Source organism: Miniopterus schreibersii (genome assembly GCF_964146895.1).
Source record: "Miniopterus schreibersii genome assembly, chromosome: 2".
Classification (NCBI taxonomy): domain Eukaryota; kingdom Metazoa; phylum Chordata; class Mammalia; order Chiroptera; family Miniopteridae; genus Miniopterus; species Miniopterus schreibersii.
This window is the reverse complement of record NC_138102.1, coordinates 134,209,673-134,234,973: the sequence shown is the minus strand read 5'-3', so window position 1 is coordinate 134,234,973 and position 25,301 is coordinate 134,209,673. Positions and strand designations below refer to the sequence as shown.

The following is a 25,301-nucleotide window of genomic DNA, read 5'->3' as shown; positions in this document are numbered from 1 at the left end:
CCCAGAATTGTGCAGGGCCCAACCTATGTCCCCCGCGAGGCACAGAGGAAGCAACGAGTGTCATTGCTCCAACAGCCGAAGTCACAAGCAGCTAGCAGCAGAATTGACGTCCCGATTTCCATTCCATTGTGTGGTTTCACAGCAAAGAAGAACCAAAATGAAATCAAAAGTAACTTTAAGAGGAAACCTGTCACTCAGATTGAATTTTCTCTTACTTGAAATTCATCCTGTCAATATTCAATGGAATAGAATGGCATTTGATTGAACTGACCGGGAAAGAAAGTGACAAGATATATCCAGATTCGGGCTCCCAAATTTGGTTTATTGTTTAGTGCAGCAAGCCCTGAAATTAAATGAACACATACAGGAGATTCATCGCAATGCTCTCTGCGGAATCGCGTTAGAGGGAGGCAGCGCTATCGCAGTCCTCCCACAGCGCGCTCCCCAGGGGCCTCGAGGCTCCGCAGAACAGCGCGTTGCATTGCAGCGAGCCTGCAACTTTCCCCCCATTTTCCCACTTAAATTAGAAATCTTATAGTTGGATTTTTCAAAGCTCTTTGTGAAGTAATTATCTATAACCCGTTCTCAAGTATTCTTTCTCAGTAAACCTGAAAGTGACACGAAGAAACACCTCATACCCTTCCTGCACAAGGGCCACACGGTTCTCTTTGAAACTGGACACTGTAGTGAGTCTTTGAAAAGAGAAAATGACCATTTTAACTTTTGAAACCTAAAGAGGAATTACAGGACAAGAAAAGAGGCCGAATGTTGAGTCTGAGGTGAAATGAGGGTCAAAGAAGTTACGTAGTCTCATTAGGAACGCTACAAGAAATAATTAAGCCAACAAAAATATTTAAGCGCCCATTAGTGTTAGCGATGCTGGCAACACACATCATTAGTTATTCATGAGGGAACACCGTGGAATTCACAGTTTTCTAAAATCAATTTTGTAAAAGTTAGCAAAGAAGAAATTCACAAATAAAGCACGGAATGTGGAAAGAAGAGGTGACCAATGTTGTCACGCTTTTAGTAAAATAATTGAAATGGAGAACCCACCGGCAAAGGCTGACAGCAGTGGTTAGGTAACACCTTTCTGCTGTTTAGCAGCATGGAGATTATGAGGAGCCATTTAATCCCTCAGACTGTTTGGCTGTGACATTTTTGATGCAGAAAACAAAAAAGATTAACCTGACATTTGCACTACAAATCACAGTTGTGCTCCACTTGCCAGCATCTTCCTTAACCGCTGATACTCAGCTTTTGGGCATTAGGAGTAAGTTAGTCAAGGAGAAGCAAACTCAGTTACTGGTAACTCTGCCTGAGTGGTGCATTTTAAATCATGCAATGATTATTTTAATAAGCAATATCTTACCCTCGCCACTTGGTTGGAGAGTTGTCCTGTACAGAGAAATGTTGTGGGTTTAATTCCCAGTCAGAACACATACCCAGGTTGCAAGTTGGATCCCCAGTAGGGGTGATTCCAAAAGGCAGCTGATCCATGTCTCTCTCTCTCTCTCTCTCTCCCCCCCTCCCCCCCTCCCTCCCTCCCTCTCTCCCCCCCTCCTCTCTCTCTAAAACCAGTGAACATATCTGTGGGTGAAGATTTAAAAAATTAATTAATTAATTAATAATAATAATAATAATAATAATAGCAGCAATGTCTTGGCTGCCTGCTTCATTCCAGGCACTGTTACATAATAAGATTACTGAGAGGAAAAGACTAGAATTGCTGAAGCTAGATCGAGAGCAAACAAGCATTACAAAGGAAAGCAAAGGGAGCACAGAGAAAAGTCACCTAAGTCTGCTTGTGGCGGTCTGAGGAGATTTGGCCAAGGCATGCATTATAAAGGAAAACTCGTAAGGTTTTTTTCTCTTCTCTGCATTATATAATTTTACAAAAAGGAAAAGAAAAAAAAGGATTAAGAAAAAAAAGGATTTGAGAATGGAATGCAGATAATTCCCCTACAAGCCACTTTAAAAAATAATCTATGTAAAATGCTTTCAATTTAACTGTAAAATAGCAACAGGAAAAATACATATAACTAAGATTAAATATTTAGTAAAACCTTTGGAGAATCCTAAATTAAGTCCTTGACAGTTTGGTTCTAGGAAGACTATTTCAAAATTATTGTACCAATAGTAATCTTATGATTACATCTCAATATTTATCCACTTAACTTTATGGCAGAAATATTAATAGAATGTACTAACTTAAATTTACATATATGAGAAAGAGCTGATTGGGAAAGCTGGGGTAAGATGGAGGGCCAGTCCAGCTTCAGAGACAGAAGAAGTGTTTGTAGAAGCAGAGTATGCTCTCAGAACTACAAACAAGGCCTGGGGTGTGGCAGGATTAGAGTACTGTGTGGGCATTGGAGGTGTGAAGTAGGCAGGGGCCAGAGAGTGGAATGCCATTTATGTTTGATACAAAGTCTAGGTTTTGTATGAGGAAAATAGGGAGCCACTGAAGAATTTGGAGTTGGTGTGTATCAAAATCACATTAGGGTTGAAAATATTATTCAGATAAGCAAAGTTTATGTTGAAGCTTACGTTGTAGTGAGCTAGCATGAAGTCACTAGTGGTAAGTGATTGAAAAAAATGGCCCCAATTTTTTATTTTTTCTTGGATCTAACCTTGCAATGTGACTTTGCAGTAACTTTCATCAAGAGGCAAACTCTTTCTCCACCCCTAGAACAGGAGCTGGCTTTGTGACTTGCTTTGGCCATAGAATGTAGCTAAAGTGAGCGTGTGTCAGTTCTGAGCCAGAGCCTGTCTTCATTTTCTCCAAACCCTGCCGCCTCTGCCATGAGAACAAGCCAAGCTTATAGAGGACGAGACACCACTTGGTAGCAGCCCAGTCGTTTCAGCTTAAATCATCTTAGGTCCGCTTTCAGCCAGATAACCCCAGGCACGCGTGAGAAAGTCTAGACAAATCCAGTTCTGCTGCCCAACCACGGCTACTGGCAGACCCAGGGCTGAGCCCAGCCAAGACCAGGAGAGCCCTCCAGTGACCCGCAGGCTGAGGAGTAATAATTAGGATTATTGTTTTGTGTTGCTGTTTTTGGAGTTGTATAGTACACAGCGGTGGGTGACTGATACACCATGCTAACACATCTTCTCTTGATAAGCGAACACTGTAACAGAAAACCCCATTTTAAATGAAAAATCAGACATAAACCCTTAATAGAGAATTTCAGCTAAAGTTCTTCTGTAACATACTCAGGCATTACTGAGGTTTCTAATTATTAATATGGTCTACCCTCCCACTTAATATTCCCAGCCCCACCTATTTCTTCTTCCTCCAGGATGTTAATTCATCTCTTCCTTTATCATTTTCTTGGTCTCTCCTGACTCGTTGCTCCCATCCTATAACCCTTTCTGTCCTCTCCTGTCAGAAAAAATATTTTTACTTAGCCTGGCACTAAAGTTACTCCTTTACCTACACCGTAGCCACAATTTTCTAATTTTGGAAAAAAAGTGATTTAAATTTTAGGAAAAAAACATGATTTAAATGTAATGCCTCTATCTCATTCTATTTAACACATACACCAGTACGACCCAAACCCTTTTATATCCTAGAGATTATTTTCTTTCAACATGATGTTGCATGATTGCAGAGCAAACAGAAGTGGGACATCTATCACAGTTGAAAAACCACACCCTTTAGTAAGTTATTTACTATGCATTAGATACTCTGTTAAGCATTTTTGCATAATCAACCCATTGATGATTCAAAACAATCCTATGGGGGAAAGTATTTTCATTTACAAATAAGGATACTGAGGCTTAGTTAACTTTTCTCTTGCTTACCTACTCATGATCTTAGAATCGTTAACTTTGCAAGTCTCAGCAGCCAGGTACAGGTCGATACCCATGTACTGATCAACTCCATAGACGGCCCTTTGACTCCGGGTCTATCGCATGCCAACACTGCTCTGCTGAAGGGCACCAAAGACCTTGCCAGTGGCCTCTGCCTTGGTCACATCCCACTAGGTTCTCGGTGGAATCTGGTCCAGCTCATTCCTTATACAGGACACCCCTGCCTTCATCAGTTTCTTTTTTTGTCACTCCTAGGTCGTATGCCCCTTCTCGCTCCCTTGCAGCTTATATAAGCACACTCTTATTTCTCCCATATTAAGAAAAATGCGCTATCAATTCTGCCCACTCTGCATAACCACCGCCCTACGTCTTCATTCCCCACTGAATGAGAAGTCCGCCTTGCTATTTCCACTTTCAAGTCGCCCAAGCATTCTCCAACCCACTGAAATTTGTTTTACAATAAGCACTTCATTGAAACTGCTTTTTCAAGACCAACACTAATCTCTCATTACAAATCAAATAAAAACCGTTCACTTCTTATCTCACATGGCCTTTTTGAAAGTATCACTGGCACTTTAAACTCAGTACGATTAAAAATAAACTCATGGTCTCCACTTGCTACTCAGTTCGCTTTTCATTCAGGCATTTATCTTATATTTAACTGAAGCTCTATTTTCCCATCTTAGTAGGTTCAGAACCTTCTAGATTTCTCTTCCACATCTCGCTTTCACTTGTCTAGTCTTTTCACCCAACTCCTGATTGCCACCTTGGCGAAACCCTTCATTAGTGGTTCTTAAACCTAGTTGCCTGTTAGAATCACCTGGATTCTAGCCAGTTTGGATTAGTGGTTGGAGCATTGGCCCGTGGACTGGAGGGTCCCGGGTTCAATTCTGACCAAGGACATGTACCTTGGTCGCAGGCTCAATCCCCAGCCCTGGTCCAAGAGGGAGCGGGAGACAACTAATTAATGTGTCTCACATTGATGTTTCTTTTTCTCTCTCTCTCCCCCTTCCTCCCTCTCTCTCTCTCCCTCTCCCTCTTTTTCTTTCTCCCCCTTCCCCTCTCTCTGAAAAGCAATGGAGAGAATATCCTGGGGTAACAATTAGGAAATACACACACACACACACACACACACACACACACACACCCACACCCACCCACCCACCCACCCACCCACCCACGCCCAGACTCTAACCTTAGATGATTAAGAGAATCTCAGAGGGTAGAACAAGGGCATGGATAATTTTAATAACTACAAGTAATTTAAACTGCAACCAGGATTGATACCTATTGTTTCACATTTTCCTCAGTGTAATAGCCCAAACTCAGGCCCACATTAGCTCTCTACTGGATTATTTTATTTTAGTCCCTTTGAATTTTTCTTCAAGCTCACAACCTCTCTCAAGACTTTCAATCACAGGTTTGCTAACATCTATAAAACACAACTTTGGACATGCATTGTCCTGCTCATATAGCTTCTAGAATAAAGTCCAACCACTTTGTACAACAAAACCATCCAGGAAAAAAAAAGACTGAAAACAGTGCATACTATTTAGTAATTTGCAATATAATAAAATCAGATATGAAAAAGCAAAACAAATATGAAATACTTATAAGTCTTCTGCTACCCACTTTCTATTGCTTAGCATAGTGCACATGTAGGATGCTGAAAAATATTTACTGAACTGGTTTTAAAGGCCATTTTTAAGGCCAAACTTCAGCTAACTCCAAAATTCAATCTAGCCAAATATGCTTGTGCCTGGTAAGAATTTAATAATGGTCAGTTAAGTGCCAGATAATTGTAATATCTACACTATTTTTTACAGTCTCTCTCAGTGCAAGTCAATGCAATAAAGATATCTGCTACCTCCACTCTTTTTCAAGGCATTCTATATACAAAACAGAAAGAAAGGAAGGCGGAAAGGAAGAACAGCAGGAAAGGAAGGCAGACAGACAAACTCTTACCTTGGTAAAAGTAGTCATGTTCTATGAGTTCTCTACGTGGGTAAGGGAAGCAGGAAATGCCCAGTATATGTCTCCCCAACATTTCAGTTTCTATAAGCAAAGTGTCTGCCATCATTCTAATTCTCTCAACTTAAGTGAGTCAAAACGAGAAAGGGTTGGATAATGAAAAATACTATTTGATATTGTTGCATATATTGCTCTTTCAGATTGATGTATCTATAAATTGAGAAAATAATTAAAACTTTTAAAAAGTCCCGTTTAATCATGTGCTATTAGCTACAGTGTATTAAATGTTACGGTCCACGTGAACAGCATGAGTACAGTAGCACAGGACTTGGCTGATGCAAAGAACAGGATTAAACTCAGCCATAGACACAGATTCTCAGATCTCCTCTTACCCATTAAAACGAATAGCAAATTTAAAGTCATATATGATCCTGTCTGGTGTTAAAACTAGAAGTTTTCACCTTAGCCGGCTTGGCTCAGTGGTTAGAGCATCAGCCCTTGGACTGAAGGATCTCAGTTCGATTACGGCCAAGGGCACATACCTCGGGTGCAGGCTCGACCCCAGGCCCAGGTCAGGGTGTGTGCGGGAGGCCACCAAGAGTTGTGTCTCTCTCACACTGATGTTTCTCTCTCTCTCTCCCTTCCACTCTCTCTGAAAAGCAATGGAAAAATATCCTCAGGTGAGGATTAACAACAAAAGAAAAACTAGAAGTTTTCATGGAAGGCAACAAGAATATGTAAAAACAGAGTAAAACAAAGCTATAGGATGTTACTCCAAAAATAGAGAACCTCAAAAAGTCATCACAAGTCAGCCACTCATTGACCCATATCTCATACTCTAACCCATGTTCTGGAGTACTACAGTGGGCAGGAGCTAAGTTTCTCATACACACACACACGCACACACTCATACATACACACACTCTCACACACACACACAGCGCATGTGAGAGCTGGTGAAATCTTAATAAGGTCTGTAGTTGAGTTAATAGTACTATTGAGCCAATATCAGATCCTCGGCCGACAAGACTACAGTTTAAAAGATGTTATCGCTGCGGGTTGATCAAGAAAGGGTACAGAGTCCTCTGTAGTTCTCATAGCTTCTTGTGAACCTTAAACTATTGAACGTTGGAACCTGTGTAAGTTGTAAGATTTGCCATGGATTTTATTTTTAAAAGATTGAAGAACTGATGTCAGTTTCCACATGAATTCAGAGGTTTTCCCTGGATTGTAACTGAAGTGATTTTAAAATAAAACACTAGAAAAAAGATTCTCCAAATGTAACTCATGAAAGAGAGTCCATTTTGTATCCCAATTTTATTCACCTTTTCTGAATAGTCACAACATTAATCTACTGGGAATAATCTAGTTAGTATATTTGAAATTCCATTTATTTTTTTCTATTGATATGCATGTATTACACTTATATATAATACAGAATTTTCAGTGTTGTTTTAAAGGACATAGTTTAATAAATGAGAGGCATGACCTATAATTTCAAACAAACCTAGGACAAATTCATAATTTCCAAAATAATGTGGTTTTCTTCTTTGTTCCAAACAAATTAATGATATAATTGATGCAGAAACTCCAGCACAACTGTTATTTCTGTCTTCGAGTTCATATAGTATTGAACCATTGAAAAATCCACTTAGAGCAATCTAATTAGTTTTATGCATAATTGAAATAAAAGGAAGAAGTCATTTCATTGACTTGTAGGGCAGTATACTTTAGTTCAATGTCAAAAGCATACTTTACACATTCAACTTTTAAACAAATTTTAACGTTTTCAGTTGTTCTGCCCAGAAAAGATCTTGGTAATGTATTAGTCTCTGAAAGTTGTTACCAACTAACAGACCAAAGGCCTTCAGGATGCTCAGCCTCCATCATGGAAACCAACGTATACCTTTTTGGCCATATCAGCGAGATTTAGAAACACAAAAGATGTCCACACCTTCTCTAACAAAATGGAACTTCTAATAGCACACTGTCTGAAGTATCTTCCTATCCTTCTGAGATGAGAAAACACAGAAGTCCTTCTCTTTACATCCCTTCAAACTGTAAGTTTATACAATATTATTACTGAATAGCTTTACAACTTCCATTCTTCCCTCCCTTCACATCCTTAATGAAACAAATGCAGTATAAAATTATACATTCTGTAATAACTTAGGGAAAAAGGTACATACATGTTTAAGGCCTTTAAATATTTATAAGACTTTCCTGTAGAACCGAAAACCACAAATGTGAAAATGACTACAAAACTGTGGGCAAAAAGTGACCAAGAAACTGTTTCAATGGGACAGCTATTAGCAAATATTTATAAATTTGAGACCAAGGAAAATGAACAATTTATTTTATCAACAGACTGGACAAAGAGCATTCAAACAGTCATTGGGATCAAGCAAGAGACAGTCTTCTAAAATGAGATAGAAAAGACAGTTTAAAAAAAATACTTAAAGAAATGTAAGTGAATATCTTCCAAGCTAAGAAATCAGAAACCCACATGCATCCCTGGCCGTTTTTGAAACTGAAGGCTATCTAACCAAATACTTGACTGCTCACTGCTGATTTCTGTGAAAGAAAAAAGTAAACATAAAAAGGAAAGAAAACAGCCCACTTTAAAAAAAAAAAAAAAAAGAGGTACTCTAGAAGCACAAAATAGCGTATAATGAAAATGGTAATTCAGTTCTAACTACTACCTATTTAACTGGCAGAGAGCTGCAGCAGTGTGTCAGCCTTAGGGAAACATGTCAGCTAGTCTATACATTCTTATGTGATTGATGTATTCAGGTAACTATTACTTGCCAACAATAATTATTATCAATGGATATATTTTTCCATTCCTTTAACAAAAGCAACTTTAAGATGTTAAAACATGTAGGCTTTTAGAGCTCCATGATTAGGATACAAACAAAACGATCTCAGTCCACACCATGCCAGAGGAGAAGTTTGCAAAGGAAATGTCACTAAAGCCATGTACAGTCCCACTAGCCACTGAACACAGGACCAGACCCAGGAGCACATCCATGACTGAAGGCCAGTGCCCTCGGCAGACTCTCAGAAACAGGAAAAGCAGTCATGTTGGGAGCCAAGAGCCCAAAAGGCGAGTGTCTCTGACATCCCCCCCGAAACGCCAACTCTTCAGATGGCCACTTCAAATTCTTTTAGCAAGTGCAATTTTACAAGTTGAACAGTTCAAATCCGAGGATGTCTTCATGACAAAGAAGTTCAAGTCTGACTTTTTGAAAGTCTCCATTTCAAGAAGATGCTGATTACGAGCCATAAAATCCCTTGGAAATGAGTCTGGAGAGCCTCTTCAGAGCAGTATAAAAATCTTCCTTCCAGATCGCCTCAGAAGTTGAGTTTCTCTGCGTATGTTCCACGTAATCAGCCTTGAGGGTCACTTGATTGGTTCTTAGTTAGTGGGTTACCTACAAAGCAAGAAGAAAATGGGATCATTTCATAAAATAGCTATCTTCTTAAAATGCCAAATACAACTTAGTGCCCAAGATTGATATATAATTCAAAATGCTGGTATTTGCTATATGAAATTGTTGAATTTTTAAAAACTAACATATTCAGGTGTTTCCAGCTTATTAAAAAATACACTCATATTTTTCTCTTTATCATTTCACAGTATATTTTGAGCCATTTGCAGAATTATCTAAATGACTACAACTGAGACCAGGAAAATCTTAGCTGTTGGTGCTATCCCTCTCAGACTCAGAGAATAAGTCTGGAATTCCTGTTCTTGGCACAGGCTTGGTGGACAGAATCCAGAGACCAAAACACATCATCCCAGCCCTTGGGATTTGGCTCCATAAAATCCATTCTTGAAGTAGTTTAAAAATCGAGTGCTTATTTGACTCTATTACATTTCAGGAAAATTAATTATTCATGAGGGTGTTTAGAGTTGCCTAACAGTACTTTTCTAGCAATGGTTATAACAAAAACAGAATTCTTAAAAATTACTGTGGATACTTTGGTTTTATTCCATTAAAGGACATAGTTACTGCCCTTTCTTAAAACATTTACAAAAAGGCTATTTTTCTTTTGCTTTGTTTATTGACCGACTATGAAAAAGAGAAACTAAACAAACAAACAAAAAAATACAGCTAGCTCTAGATTTTGTTCTACCAGAGCTAGTCCCAAATTATACCACAAGAGGAAGATGTAAAATTCAAAAATGTATTTTCTGTACAGAGGCAGTCATCTTATTTGTGTCCCTTTGGCCAGCCCTCACTCGCGAGGAAGGAGCCTCGGCCTGTGCATTTGAAACGTCTTACTCCCATGCACAGAGGAGCTCTGGGGGCAACTGAACTGGGGATGGAAGATCACAAGCATAAGCATAACAGGCTCTCTGACCTCCAGAGATTCTAGGAGCAGGAGAAATCTTAGCAACCCACTATCAATTTGCCGTCCAGTGGTCATCTTACGTAGGTTCCATGTTGAGTGTCAGCATAAGAACATGGGAAGGAAATAGGACTATTTCTACAGACATGTCACAGACTGCTAATGGAGATAGCTGATGATAGTGAAAAATATGAAAACTTTATTATCAACTTTCTTGATAAACATTAATTGAACAATTCTTTGATTTTCATTGGCTGAGAAAAATCCACCTGCCTCTTCTGAAAGTTCTTAGTAGGAAAAGTTATGAAGCATGATATAAGACCGTATTTCTAAAACTAGTGCTTGGAAAAACACGAGAAGAGAGGAAGTGATGCAGAGAGGGAGGGAAAGAGACTATGAAAGAGTAAGTGGTTTGGCTCAGTAGGGTTTCCACATAGGGAACTGGAGGAGCCACGATATCGTGACTGAGTGGCGTGTCTTATTGAGTCACTTCAAGCCCAGTTCCTAGGCCATCTACTGGTTGGTATGATAGATGCATTCTTACATTTTCATTCCAAGCTAAGCTTTCTTCCTTCTTCCACTTTATATAAATCTCAGGAGTGACTCTCTCAACTAATTATATTTTAAAGCTTTGTTGTCGAAGAATTTAAAACATAGGCATCCAAATTGACAGTATAATACCAAAGGCTTATGTACCTGGACCAGATTTCTTCTCCATTGCGGCAGAGAATACATATAAGTATACACACAAACAGATACACACATATAAGTATAATTATACAATCCATACCATCAGGAATATCGTAAGCGCATAGTCTTATTATACTAAGTTTCTATCTGCTAAAATAATTGCTAGGAAACCCAAATTTAAACCTTACTAAAAGAAGCAATGGATTGAAACATAATTAAGGCAATGTTTTTCACACTCTAATTTTACAAAATACTGTTTATTGATCCTAAACATATGCTAGCACATTTTATGAGGCAAAGAGTAGGGTATAAGTTGTTTCTAATATCAGATGAAAGTGGACAATTGTTTTAGATTTGATTTCTGCAAATTATTTGATTTTGATCAGAAGACCATGCCCCTCAGCATTCTGGATTTGGTCAGTGTGGCAGTAATACTGTTCACAGTGGGCGTGTCATGCCACCTCTGGGACCCTCAGTTTTTCCATATGTAAAAAGGGGGGATGGCCCTGTTAACCTCACAGGTGCTGCAAGGATCAAATATTATGTTTATGAAAACAACCAGCTTTGATGACTGAAATACTATAAAAACAAAAGCATGAGTTAGTGTGTTTTTTTTAATTGCATAAATCTTTAACAAGAGAGCCACTAAAAGTAGAATGAAAGGATCACACTAACAGACAAGTCACAGGATTACACTCAGGGAATTCAAACAAAGGCTAAGTAATAACTTTCCCTTTTCAATGTTCTAGAAATACGAACACGTATCAACACCCTCCCTGACACCTCCAGATTTTGTAGCAAATGAAATGGCAAAACCCAAGATTTAAAAATTTGTGGAAGATGATTCTGAATATAGGTACATTATCACCAATTTTCATCACCTAATACATAAGATCCAAATAACATTTTAAAATAAAATTACTGTCTAAAATTTAATACACAAAATGTTGACAACCCTTTTCTGATTTATATGCTCATTAAATAAGTCCAGGTGACTCAAGTTTAAATTCTAACATGTCAGTGAGGGCAAAACCAATGTCACTTTACCCTTTGTAGACTGTAAACTGGCACTTCCTGCTACTGAAGAGTTGCTTGAGCAATATTAATACAATCCAATGTTTACTTTTTTTGTCATTTAAAAGTAATTTTCAATATACCAAATTAAGCATTGCCTTATTTTTGGAACCTAAATTTTACTCTCTTTTCACTCAAGCTGTATCTTTTTGGAAGAGGCCAAATAGTAAAAGTTTTACATTCTAGGGAGGATTTTCAGCAAGTTTTCAGTAACTAAAAGCAGGAGGTTGTAATAAAACCAGTTTTACAGGAGAGGAAATAGCATTTGCAGCCATGAATGCACTGTCTTCTGGTTCTGAGGGCAATAGACATAAAATACTGCATGAGGGAGAGAAATGGCCCTACAATGATGGTTGTGCCTAGAGCTTCATGGGCTATAATCACTGTCTCAGTAAATTTGCCTTTCCAACGGCAATATTTCACACAGCTGTTCTTATTTATGGAAATGTTATTTGCGTGTGTGCTGCACACCACCGATTCGTTAAGTGAATCTACTTGGCTGCTGAACCCGCGCAAATTGCAATAATGATAATAATAATAACAATAATAACAGCTTTCCTAGTCACAAGCACAAAGTTATCTTGGTAATGATTCACCAGGATGAAGAAACTAATTTGCTAACATTTTTTTTAAGGCACTAATTCTCTAAGATGAGAGAGTCCGTTTATTTCTCCCAGTCCAACAAATCTATTATAGGGCCCTGATTAGATTTCTCAAAAATGTATACTAAAATCATGTCTTTTAATTTTATACTAAATTTATACTTAAATCACCAATTGAAATTGAGAAAATAAAACCAAGTGTATGGCATATGTAATATTCGTTACACTTGCAGTCAAGTGGTCAACTATTATACACATCTCATTTTATATTATGAAATATCCTCGGCTATCTTCAAGTTAAGATAAACTAGAAAGGCTTAAAAGGAAAAAAATTCAATAATCTATTCTGCCCCCATGTGTAAAAGATGCTTTTATAAAGCTTTAAAATCATTTACAGAGTCTAAATTCCCCCCCCCCATTCAAGCCATGTTGAGAAGGTATCAATGGGAGACAACATATGGTGAGAGGCACATTGACAAACAGTGTGGGCTCTGTAGGCAAATTGCTTGAGTTCAGATATCTGCCTTATATAACTTTTTAACACTATGGGGTTGAATAAATTTAACTCCCTGAGCCATAGTCTCCCTTGTGTTAATATGAGAATGGTATTATGCTATACGTTTGCTACTGTGATTAAATCAGATAGTCCCTGCAAAGTGTCTGGCTAAATGTTTTTTAAATATTAAGAGGTGATAGCAGTAGTAACTGCCAAAGACAGACACAAATGATACTACACAGGACACACATTGGAGGGGGCATTACTTCTTATTTCTCTACAAATATTGACCCAGTTTAAAAGTTAATTTTCTGTGTCTTATAGTAACTCATCTTGCAATTATTTATTTTCATATTCTTGTCAGTCATAAAAGCCATGAATCTAGAATGGAGCACCACTCTTTTGGACAACTTTGGGAGAGAGACTGTCTTTTCAGACAAGGCGAGACAGAGATGTGTCTCAAAGCTAAGCTAAGCTCAGTTCTGCTGATATCTCCGTACATGACCTTGAGTAAAACAAAGATATTAATATCTTTAATTAATATCTGTGACATAGCATTGTGTGAGCTGAGAAGTTAATATGTCCAGTGTTTAGAACAGTTCTAGGCACATAATAAGCACTACACAGTGGTAAGTGTTATTCATATGCATACATTCCTAGAAATCTGAATGCATGGAATTCCTACTTTTTGCCCCTACTTGTTTCTGAGCATATGTTATTAGTCTTCACAGGCACATAATTCCATTCTTATTAATTCTTTGTCTTTCTAATGGACCAGCTGCCATCAGACTTGGCACGTAGGACAAGTATTTAGGAAATTAGCACTGCACTCTAACTACTTGGGCTTAAAAATATAAATGTGGTACAATGATGCCAAACAACATGAAGATTTGTAAATTTCTTTATTCATTATTGATGGTGCCTCTGATATTGTTTATCTTTGAGGGGGGTTTTTGAGCCTCAGTCATTTCAGTTTGCGAGCCTACATAAAATTGTGAAATCGCTGCCTAATTTCCACAGCATCAGCATGAATCTTATATCATTAGCTTAATTCACAAAGTAATATGTTCTCTTCTTCAGTGTGGTCATTAAAATCTTATTATGAGGAATTGTTGAATAGTATTTACATCCCTGCAACTGTAAGTGAATCATATACACACAATAATAAGGAGACAATGCATGATGAACATTACAAGTCAATTTCATTTTATAGGAAGTTAAATTTTCACTAGGATACCCATGTTATTAGGGAAACATTTACTTTTGGACTGATGAACATTCTTTATTTAAGCAACTGGAAGGCACCAAATATGTAGCATTATTTCCGAAAGGAGGTGGCAGTTGTAAATGCGGTGCGTGTCCAGTCTTTCGAATACAGCTCCTTAGTTATATCACAAATAGGCACCATTTCAAACTAACATTCTAATAAATAAATTCAACTTATTTGATAAAGGTGAAAGGAAGAATAAAATACCTTTATAATCCTGAATGCTGATTTGAAAGCACTTTTCTTTGCATAGAATATAATTGCTGCTTCACTGTTAATGTATTTTTTAATGTAGTTCTTACAAGTACATGAATTAAGCTCTCACTTCACTTTTTGTGTATTAAATGTGCAATTAAAACATAATTACTCTGCAGTAGCAGGTTTTCTCATTTAAGCTCAAGAAAATCTGCCACTGAGTTGGTCGTAACTACATGGATGCACTTGTCCCATCTTAAAGCACCTAATATAGAGACGTATTACAAAGTGAAAGACACCTGTCAGTCCGGGCTAATCATTCAATAGCGAGCCCACCGGACAGTTTCGAGGTGTAAATGAGGCACTGTAAGCCTGTGACGTACGAATTACCTTCATAAGCATACCACCTATATAAACAATAAGCCTATAATTTACTTTCATGGTGATATGGAGATTCCAACAGCCCTGAAAACTGTTGCATTTTCACACCGCAGTTTAATTTTCCTTCCTTAGAGTGAGTAGTGCTGAATTGGTCTGATCGTTTATTTTAACATTGGGGGCACCAAAGGTCATCTCTTTAGTACTTCAGCTAGAGTCAGCATTTCCACTAAATGACCTTGTTATCTGTTCTATACTTTGTTTAAAAATTTAACAGCCTTGGGTGATTGGGACAAAAGTCATTTCAAACAACAGAGTATTTAGGTATAACTCAGTGTGGAAGCAGAAAATGGCATACAACGTTCCTAGATTTCTGGAGAGAACCAGAACACTGAACATAACCAAGGAGGGAGAGGGAGAGAGGGAGAGAGAGAGAGGGAGAGGGAGAGGAAGAGGAGGCCTTATTTTGATGAGTTTTATACCAGTGTTACTAACTGCTAGTAGCTTTAGAAATTGGGACAAATCACTTAAAAATCTCTGAATCTCCAGGGTTCATATCTGCCAAGCGAGTCAGTTGGACTCCGTGAGCGTCCAATTCCCTTCTTTCTCTAAGCCACTGTGACTTTCCTTAAGGAGGACCAGTTCACATGGGATAAAACTTTGTCCTGACCGCCTAAGTTCATCAGGGGGAAAACCCCTATGTAGACTTCATTTTTCTAAAAAGCCTGCTCGTTATATTTGAATGCAGAATTAATGAGCTTTTACCACAAATACAACATCTGCCCATGGCTCTCAGCTTCCTGTGCTGTCCACGTGACGATCTTGCTGGAAATGAGTCCTGGGGGCAGGTGGGCCCGCACCGTCCGGAGCTCTGCGACTGTCTAGGGCGCCTGCCGCCGACTCGTCGGCGTGATGCGTGGAAACAGGCGGCTGTCTGCTCTGCCACTTACACATTCACCCCCTCGGAAGCAGATCAGCGGCTCCCCTCTGGGTGACATTCCTGCTAGCAAAACAGTCCCACGTTTCGGCCTGGGGAGTTAATACATTTCTTTGGGACAGTAAAGAAACTTAAAACTTTCCCACTCCTCCGCCTTCCCTGGACCCCACCGTGCACTTTGGTTTATCAGATAGAACATGACCCCCGAAATTAAGATAACTTTGAAAGACAACAGGGTAAGGGGATTCAGTTATGTTTCCTTCAGAAATATCAGAAAGTCCTCAAAATGGGAAAATCATTACTGTGAGTGCTTTGAGGAAATCTGAGTAGATTTTTAAAGCTATTATTCCACACACTAGCACAGTTCACACAATCGTAGAGACAGCTGAGGTTTTGAATTCAATTAAACGGCACGTTACCTGCTAGATTTGATAGTAGGTTCATTTTCTTTTTAGAATCCCTTCTCCTTTGTGACGGCATAATTTGAATGGATATTTTTCCACTTTGTCATTAAGTCTTAATTTAACAGTTAAAATCTGCTCGAGTATCACACTCCAAGAATTTCAGCCTCACTACCTCTGAGGGTTAGGAGCCGTAAGCAGCAAAAAGTATGCTTAAAAGCTGAATTTCAGTGAAGTGGAGTTTTGGGAGGGGAAGGGCCGAAACTTGGGAGAAATTCATCTTAGCAGCCTAGAGATTACTGTGAGTGCAGCATGTTCTCCTGGCCTCCTGATTGCTTTGAGTTAGAAATACAAATGGTTCCTTGTAACAAGAATATGTTGTCACTCTGAAAAGAACTTGAGGAAGACAAAGCCTAACTAGCATGCCTGAAGGAGCACATCCTCTCTCCTCTCCATTCCTATCTTTTCCCACAAAGTGAAATTGAGAGATGATTATTCCATATGTGGTAGATCTTTGAAGAAAATTCCCTTTCTGCAAGTTGCTAAACTAAATCCATTTCTGAAGGACAGGGAAGTATACAGTCAGTGACGTTTAATATGTTGGTGCTTTTCTTTTTCCCCCTTCTATTTCCCAGACATATTTCTCTCTGGGTGTCTTTTTTGTTTTTGTTTTTTAAATGATAGTAAAAATCCAGTAGTCATAAATTCCCAAAGTTGATAAAAATATAAATCTTTAACTCTAGTGATTTCTAATTGCTTAGATGATGAGATGGCTGATTCATTTATGGGGCCCTTTAAATATAGAAAGAATGGCCCATTAGGTAAGGACATGATCTTCATTTGGTGTATGGAAACTAAGCGAAAGCCTGATGGCTCAGTATTTTTCATGCTAATTTACAAATTAATAGGCAGATTGAACACTGACACGGGTCCACTAATACACCCAGGGTTTCGTATTATCCATTGTGTCAACTGCAGGGCTAGTAGGTGACAATATTAGGTTCACCAATAATGACATATTGGCTATTTGTGGCCAGTTTGTTCAATTTGTATCATATCAGATCAAAGAATGATGCCCCCTTTTAATAAAGACAGTTCAGTGCCTTTCTTTACTGACCACAGAGGCAGTTCTTTGCCTTCTGATCCCCAAAGCTGTACAGAGCTGGCCTTTCCTCTGAAACCAGGGGCACCTGGAATGCTAATGAAAACTATAAGAGAGTAGGTTGCAGTTAATCCTGTAACGTGATGTACACACCTGCTGCTCTGTGAGAAATAACAGACGAGAGCTCATTTCTGGAGATGCTCTGAATCTTTACTCCTCAACGAAACTTCTGTCCCTTCCTTAGAATCCGACCAACACTAGGATTCGCCACACTAGCGCTCCATGGTGGAGCCAGAATATTCTGAGTGTGCATATACAAAAATTGTCATGAGGCCCAGCAGAAACCTTCTCTTTCTACTCCTCCATTTGAATGTGAAGAGGTTTACACGTTTGCCTAAGGAACAAACACATGCCAGGTACTCCAGTGTCCAAGGGATTATTGCCAGAAGCAAACCTGGGAGAATGGGCGCATTTCAACAGCAAGACAGTCATTCCTTTACCTCCATAAAAGCTCAGCAGGGACAGTTTGGTATCTCTCCTAGAGGATTACAAACTCTTAGAACATTTTTTATTTCAGAGAAACACATACCCATAAATGGCACCTAAAATAAACAGGTGTTACAAAAAATTGTTACAAGGATAGTAAGCGTTTCTCATGACTATTTTGGGAAGCATTCTGCACAAACTTAAGAAAAAAGTTCATTAAAATCAAGGGAGAACGTACATAGAAAACAACAATCATTTTAACTTAAAAGGGTAAAGTAATTATAGAAACAATATTACGTAGTGATACTCAATTAGAATTCAAAGATTTAATACTTGCCATTTTAACTATTCATATGAACATTTCATATTCATATCTGAACATTTATGTCTATAATTGTTTATAATTTGGTAAAATATGAACCTAACTCATATACTTTAATGCTGATAAGTGAGGCCAAGTCATTTAACCAGTGTATGGGCTTAGCACCCATGGGTCTTCTCATCTCAGGCCAGCTTTGTTCTCTGCTCATCAATTAACAGTCAGAATGGGATCCATGACATTTTTCAGTTGTAATTTATAATATTTTATACATAAAGACTTTCAAAAGTTTTTTTTCCCTAATTTCTCTTTCCCAATGCATTCCAGATATTATATAAAGCATGTACTATTTTAATTTCAAATATTTGAATAATTTAATATTTGGGAGTATAACATGTGAGTAACAATAATCATATGGAGGAGTGGCTAGTAGTTTAGAATCAGATAACAGAGGGTTTTGGTACTATGAATCAAAAGTAAAGTAAAACATTTCTTACATAAATTTGAGAGCTCAGGGTAGTTAAAACTAATAGCAGGAAAAAAACTATTGTCATAATATAAAAAGCTATTTCCCAATTTTGAAAAAAATTTGAGTCTTTTAGCAATAAAAACAGATTCCCTTTTCCTTTAGCTGCTAATTTTCAACTCTCCCTACCTAACCAGAAAACATAAGACTAAAATGATGGTCTGAAGAAGAGCAGAACTTTTGAGTTCTGGTCCCCATGTTGACCCAGTTACATCAGAGCCAACATAGTCATGAAATGGATCAGTGTCATGACTTGCCATGGAAACATGTGACTGAAGGCAAAGGGTGAAGGTGGAGAAAATGTAGAGGAGCTTAAGATCCTTGGGAAAAAGCATGGAGCAGATGGAGAAATATACAGCTTAACATTTCTAGTTCTCCATTTTCTTCACGTTGTTCAAAATCATGGAAAGTCTAGATGTTCTTTAATTTCATATATCCACTGAGTATTTTCAGAATGGTAATCTAAACTTTCTCCATACGTTTTACCTCTAATCAGTTTCTAGACCCCAGTCATCTTTTTAATCTATTCCCAACTCTCTGTCCCACTGTCACTATCTTAATCAAAGCCTTTATTTCATCTGGTCTGTATAGTTGCAGTAACCGTCTAATTTGTCTCCTGATTTGTCTTGTCCCTTGCAGTCCTCCTCTTTGCCACCATTATCCTGAAAACAAAATCTATAAGTGTCCCATTACAGAAAGAGATGTGAATTATTGCTGGTGGCATAGAAGGTCCTTCACAAGTAGACCTCAACCCACCCAGCTTCCCCCCTCCATCCCCCCCCCCCATCTTCCCAAAGCCCCTCAGACACACAGGCGCAACTCCAGCCATACCTAACTGTTAATACTTGTAGGACTTGACCCGCCCATTCACATCTCCTTATCCTTGCATACGTTTTACCTTTGCCTAAAATACTCTTCTTCCAAACATCAGAAGAAATGTTACCACGTCACAGTTCATAAGCCTTTGTGATTCATCCAGTGAGCACTTTGTTCCTACTTCTAGTATAAGACATATCATATTGTGATTGTTTATTAGCCTGTTTTTTCTTTCACAAAACTATGATTGGAAAAAGAATATTAGCATATGTTTTTTATTTTAATACTTTTGTTTTTTTATTCTTTATTGTTGACAGTATTACAGATGTCCCCCATGATCCCTCCCTTTGCCCTCCATGCCCCTGCCCCACCCCAGGCCTCCACCTTCCTTAGGGCTAAGCACCATTCCAGGCACATAAGTGATGCCTAATATTTATTAAATGAAAGAGTAAAACAATGGATGGATGAACAAATGAATTACTGGATAAATATAAGGGGAAAATTGTAATTAATTTCAGACGAAGGAAAACAAGAGTTACTATCTGGGTTCCATGAATAGCAAGGGGAATGATTAAGTGACCCAAAAGGTCAGTTCTTCCATTTTTAATTTTTTAAGGATTATTCCCCCGATTCTGTGGTTTCAGAATTTAAAAATTATAGATATGCATGGGTCCTGACATCAGCCTCTCATTCACACCTTGGATATTTAAATGTATTCTCATTTGGAAAAGGTCTGAATTGTTAAAACAGAATTAATTCGTGAAAATAATAACACAAGGAGATAATAACAATCTGTGATGCTTTAATTGGTATTAGACTAACCACTGGGGATGTGGGAAATGTCCAAATAGATACATCAAGGTGGATTCTGGCATATTCAGTACAGTTAATATTTCACATAGAAGTTATCCTAATTTTTTTTTAATGCAGTTGCTCTTTAGTATTTTCATCCTGCTGCTTGACACTGTCAGGAAAATTTTCTCATGAAATGTTCTATGTGACGTTATCCTGCACCCAGGTATTATGTGGCTCACTTGGCTTCAGGTACGGTGGTGCAAGGGAAGCATCAGCTTCTTATAAGGGAACAAAGTAAACAAACACTGCGGTGACTGCTTCACTCAGAATAACACTGTGCATGCAATCTCCTTCCCTCTCCCATGCGCTCTGTATTTAAGTTCAGGAAGCCTGACTGCCCCCCCCACCATTTTATTTTTCAAATATCCAGGCCGGTATTTCAAAAGGCAAAATGCAGCAGACTGCATTTTCTAGTCTAGACTAGAATGTCAAAGGCAGCTGATCCTTCTGTCGCTCAGGGAAACCTGGAATCCTCCTGGCCCTTCCTTTGCTCCCGCCTCTCACATCTTAATTGCTGGCATCGGTTCACTGCATAGAGCCCATCGACATTCTCTTGCAACCCTCAGAAATATTCTGCGAGGTTGTCCCTGTTTGCTACGTACTGTATTAGTCTTTGTTCCTAATGACTAGTATCTCCTTACAGTTAAACTGAAGCTCCGATAAATTAAATGAAACTTCTCAAAGATGCATATAAGCAGTAGCTTAATCTGTAGGCTGAGATCCCCATTTTGGGGGCTTCAAACTTAGTGAAATTGGTCCTGCAGAGCTGTCATTTTCATTCATTCATTTGACTAATATTTACTGGACACATAAGAAGTGTCAGGCACTTTCCTAGGTATGGAGGGGAAAACAACAAACATCATTGCCCTTGTGAAACTGACCATCTGGAGGGGCAGGCAGAGACAGAGACAGAGACAGAGGCAGAGACAGAGACACAGTAGTAAATCTTAAAGCACGTTAGCCCAAGCGAAGAGAAAAATAAAGGCAAGAGGAAGGGAGGGATTTTTGAGACATGGATGAACGATTTTAGTTAACACAGACAGGGCAGACTTGCTGAGAAAGTGAGACTCCAGTAAAAGCCTACAAGATAAGAGAGCCAACCAAGCTGATGGCTGGGCATTCCACGCAGAGGAAACAGGGCGTGCAAATGGCTTGAGACAAAAAAGGCAGGCAGGCAGTGTGGTGGCATTGAAGCAAGCGAGGGGGTACAGGAGTAGAAGATTTGGTCACAGAGGTTTCTTCATTCATCTATTTCTTTGTTTATTCAACAAGTGTTATTTTTGTTGCTGTTTTACTGAGGATAAACAGTGGGCAAAAGCAGGTGTGATCCTTGCTGCCACGATTGCACACAGAAAGGAGCTATGTAGTGGCTACCCGAAACACACGGCTTCATACCTCTCTCCTGGCACAAGCTTTATTCCTGGAAGTTGGAGCTGGACAGAGCCTGAATGGACACGGGAACACAATGACTTCTTTTTATAAGCCCTGGAGGCTACTGTTTTTTCCGTTCCAACAGAGAGAGAGAGAGAGAGAGAGAGAGAGAGAGAGAGAGAGAGGGAGAGAGAGAGAGAAGCAACACAGGTTTTTCCTGGCAAATGTTTTCAGCTGACTGGCGGCAAATTCCTGAATGCATGACTTATATTCGCTTACAGTCTAGCTAGACAGAGACATTCCCTGGTGTAGAAAAATAGTCTAGAACAAGGCCATTCATTCCTCCACTATAGCTCTCCCAGTCAATGAGAAGTGCTTTAAAGGGGTGTCTTCTCCCCAGCTAGTCAGCTGTTCTTGAGATAATGAAGTTCAAGAGAAATGTGCGTTCAATCATGAGAAGAGAAAATACCATATCTCTGTTTTTCGGGGGTTCTGAAGGGAGAGATGGAGAAGAATCTAGGCCAGTGTCTGAACCAGGGGCTATCAGGTGCGACCCCCCTTCCATGGCAAATTGGTTTGAAATGTGGAGCAGAGGGGAAGCCAGAAATGGTTTGGTCCATTTAGGCCTTTCCTGCTCTAATATTTATTCTCATAACCTGGAGGCGAGGCTGCCTGGGTTTAACTGAGACCCAGTGTTTATTAGCTATGTAACTTTGGGCAACCTCTTCATTTCTCAGTGTGCTCAAGTATAAAATGAAGATAATCAAGCCTATATCATGGAATGTTTGGGAGCATTAAGTGAACTAATACATGGTTAAGTGCTTAGCTTGACCACAGAGAGAACTGTAGAAGGTTACCACGTGGCTTCTTCCTGAGGAAGTACACCTTTTATCACTGGGAAATGTGCTTCCTTAGCAGTAAGTTTTGCCACAATTCTTCTTTAGTATGAATATCATTATATCAGCTTTTTCTTTAGGTTAGTGTTTGCCTCGTGTATCTTTTCCATTACTTTTTATGTTCGGTTTTTCTTTATTGTTATAGTTTAAATGAACCTCTGTTAAACAGTATATACTTATGTTTTGATCTTGTGATCCAGATTGACAGTCTTTGTATTTGCCTCATAACTAAATCCTTTGGGTCATTTGCACTTGGTATAATCGGTTATAAATTTGGGTTAAAATCTACCAAGTAGATTTTATTCCATGTGTTCTAGATTCCCTTTTTGTTCCTTCTTTTGCCACCTTTTGTGCTCCCTCTAACACTGACAATTGCCCCCATGGGTTAAGGAACTCCCAAAACTGGACTAATAGCTCTTAGTTTTCATTTTCCCGTAGGTTCTGGAGCAGTTGCTCGTCATTTTCTTGTTGACTTTCCAATGCTTCCAAGTATCCATGTTTTGTTAGATTCTTCAGTCTCCTTTAGGGGGAGGGGTTGAAAAGGGGGTGCTTTGATGATATTATTAAATATCCATTACCAAAGTGAAAGTCAAGTTATGCGGGTTCAGTTTTACTGATGAACTTGGTGTCGATTAGTCATTCACCAAATTTCTGTAATATCTGAAATTTATCTCTGATTTTCTACCTGCATAGTAGCCCTGTATTACAGCCATGTTGAGATGGAGTCTCTTTCCATACTTACTTTCACTTAATGATTAAAACAGAAGTTAATTAGCAGTTACTTATATAGGATTTACCTAGGAAAATCCTGATTTACACAGTTTATTCTGACTTCCTATTGGGCTTATCCTGGAAATATGTCCTAGTGTGCACAACAAATTATATCATCACCCAGAGAGAGTAGTTACCTTTATTGTGGAAATTTAAATTTTAGTAAATAATTCATGAATGTTGAAATCTTAAAGCTATGAATGAATGACTCTCTAATACAAGTATTTCAACCATTGCAATAGTCAAAAATGAACATTTCTTGAAATGTAAAACATTTCTGAAACTCATTAAGTCACATCAAGTTGCTAATAAATTTTTAAGGCTGGCATTGAGGGAAGGTTCCTAGGTAGAGCGCTGTAGTAACTTCTCCAACTTTTCCATTACACAGCTGAGACATGGACGGCATAATGTGAAAGACTGACTACAATATTATCAGTTAGTGTTTTAATCCAAAGTCATGAACTCTGAGAATCAAATTAAAGCTGTGGCACACACTATTACCTTTGAGATAAGAGATGTATTATAACAAGTCAAATAGGCTTCTTACAAAATCTAGATCTATTTTAAAACTAATAATCTCAAGTATAAGGTTTATTTTTCTGGATTTTGGGGGGTTATTTATATTATAATGAAGAATTCTATTCTGATGGAATTTTTCCAGTTTTACCTAAAGTTGAAAAATAAAAATTACCTGTGAATTTTAATTTCCCCTAATTATTTTTACCATGAATAATTAAAAGTTGGACAAAAGGTAATGCATCCTATATATTCAGTGTTCTTCTACTGATGATGACAATGAAGAAGATGATGAATTTAAGGTTTTCAAGATCAGGCAGACCATAATTATAAGAAATAGTTAAGAGCAGGGGGTTAATAGCACCATCTAGCCAATGGCTTACCCTAACTTGGCTATTTATTAACTGTGTGGCCCTGTTATTTCACTATATTAAAAAAAATCCGCAGTTTCCTTCCTTATACAACAATTCCTATCTCATCACACCACTGTGAAGGTTAAATGCAGTAACGCCTGTAGTGAGAATACAATAAATAGTAATTCTTAAATGCTTTCAAACAGTACTTTGAAATAAAAACTTTCAAAAATGTAAGATTATCCTCTTAAGACTTTTCTCATTATTACATTCTTATTATAAAATATTAACTGTAATTATATAAGGCATTAATTATACATGTATTTCTAGCTCTTTGATACTGTGATCACCCTTTCCAAAGCTATGCATTTCCTGTGCTAGGTTATGCTAGAGTCATGGTAAATTATAAAGATGGTATATTATGCACATAAGATCTAACACAACTTTTTTTAAATCTCCTATAAGCAAAAACTTGCATATAACACATTTTGTTTGAAATGTACTGAGGTTAAAAAAAAATCACTTACGTTTTATTTGTTATTCCATAAATAGGAATTATTGGCCTCTGCTAATTGCATAATATCTATAAACACTTTCAGCATGGCGTTTTTGTGATTTAGTAAGAACATTAATGTTGTATTAGTAATAACAAAATGGGCCAGGGTAGCTTAGCATTCAATAAAACAGTTCTTTAATGCTGTATTAACTACTCCAAGCTAACCTCATCTTAAATTGCTATAGGCAAACAAACACAAAAAACTTAAAATGGAAAAAATCCCCACAAACCTAGTACACAGACCCCAGCATAACACCCCTCCCTCTGAAGTTACCAAAACATTTTAACCATAAAAGGACACATTTTTGTGAGGATGTCTCTGAATTGTACCACTGAATATAGAAATACCAGTCGAGTAAATATCAACAATTACAATGGTCAGAAAAACAAACAAAATGCCTCCTTCACTGATAAATCCTCAAGAGATGTTGCTAAGAAGCCAATGTCTGGTGGCTATAAAGGAGAAACTATTTCTGCTCCTACAGGATAAACCTGGGGAAAATGCTTTTGCATGGATTAATTCAACAGTCTCTATCTGGCCCATCTGT

General features: G+C 38.2%; 1 protein-coding gene across 6 annotated transcripts in view; it reads right to left on the bottom strand.

Moving 5' to 3' along the window:
* Positions 1-7,088: 7,088 nt before the first annotated feature.
* The window catches only part of TAFA2 (TAFA chemokine like family member 2), a 416,091-nt gene continuing 397,878 nt past the window's right edge, over positions 7,089-25,301 (bottom strand). For all 6 annotated transcript variants that reach the window (XM_081130399.1, XM_081130400.1, XM_081130402.1 and 3 more), the window contains one exon: positions 7,089-9,224. In XM_081130399.1, the coding sequence (XP_080986525.1) occupies positions 9,213-9,224 (12 nt within the window). In that variant the 3' untranslated portion in view covers positions 7,089-9,212. The remainder of the gene's footprint in view (positions 9,225-25,301) is intronic.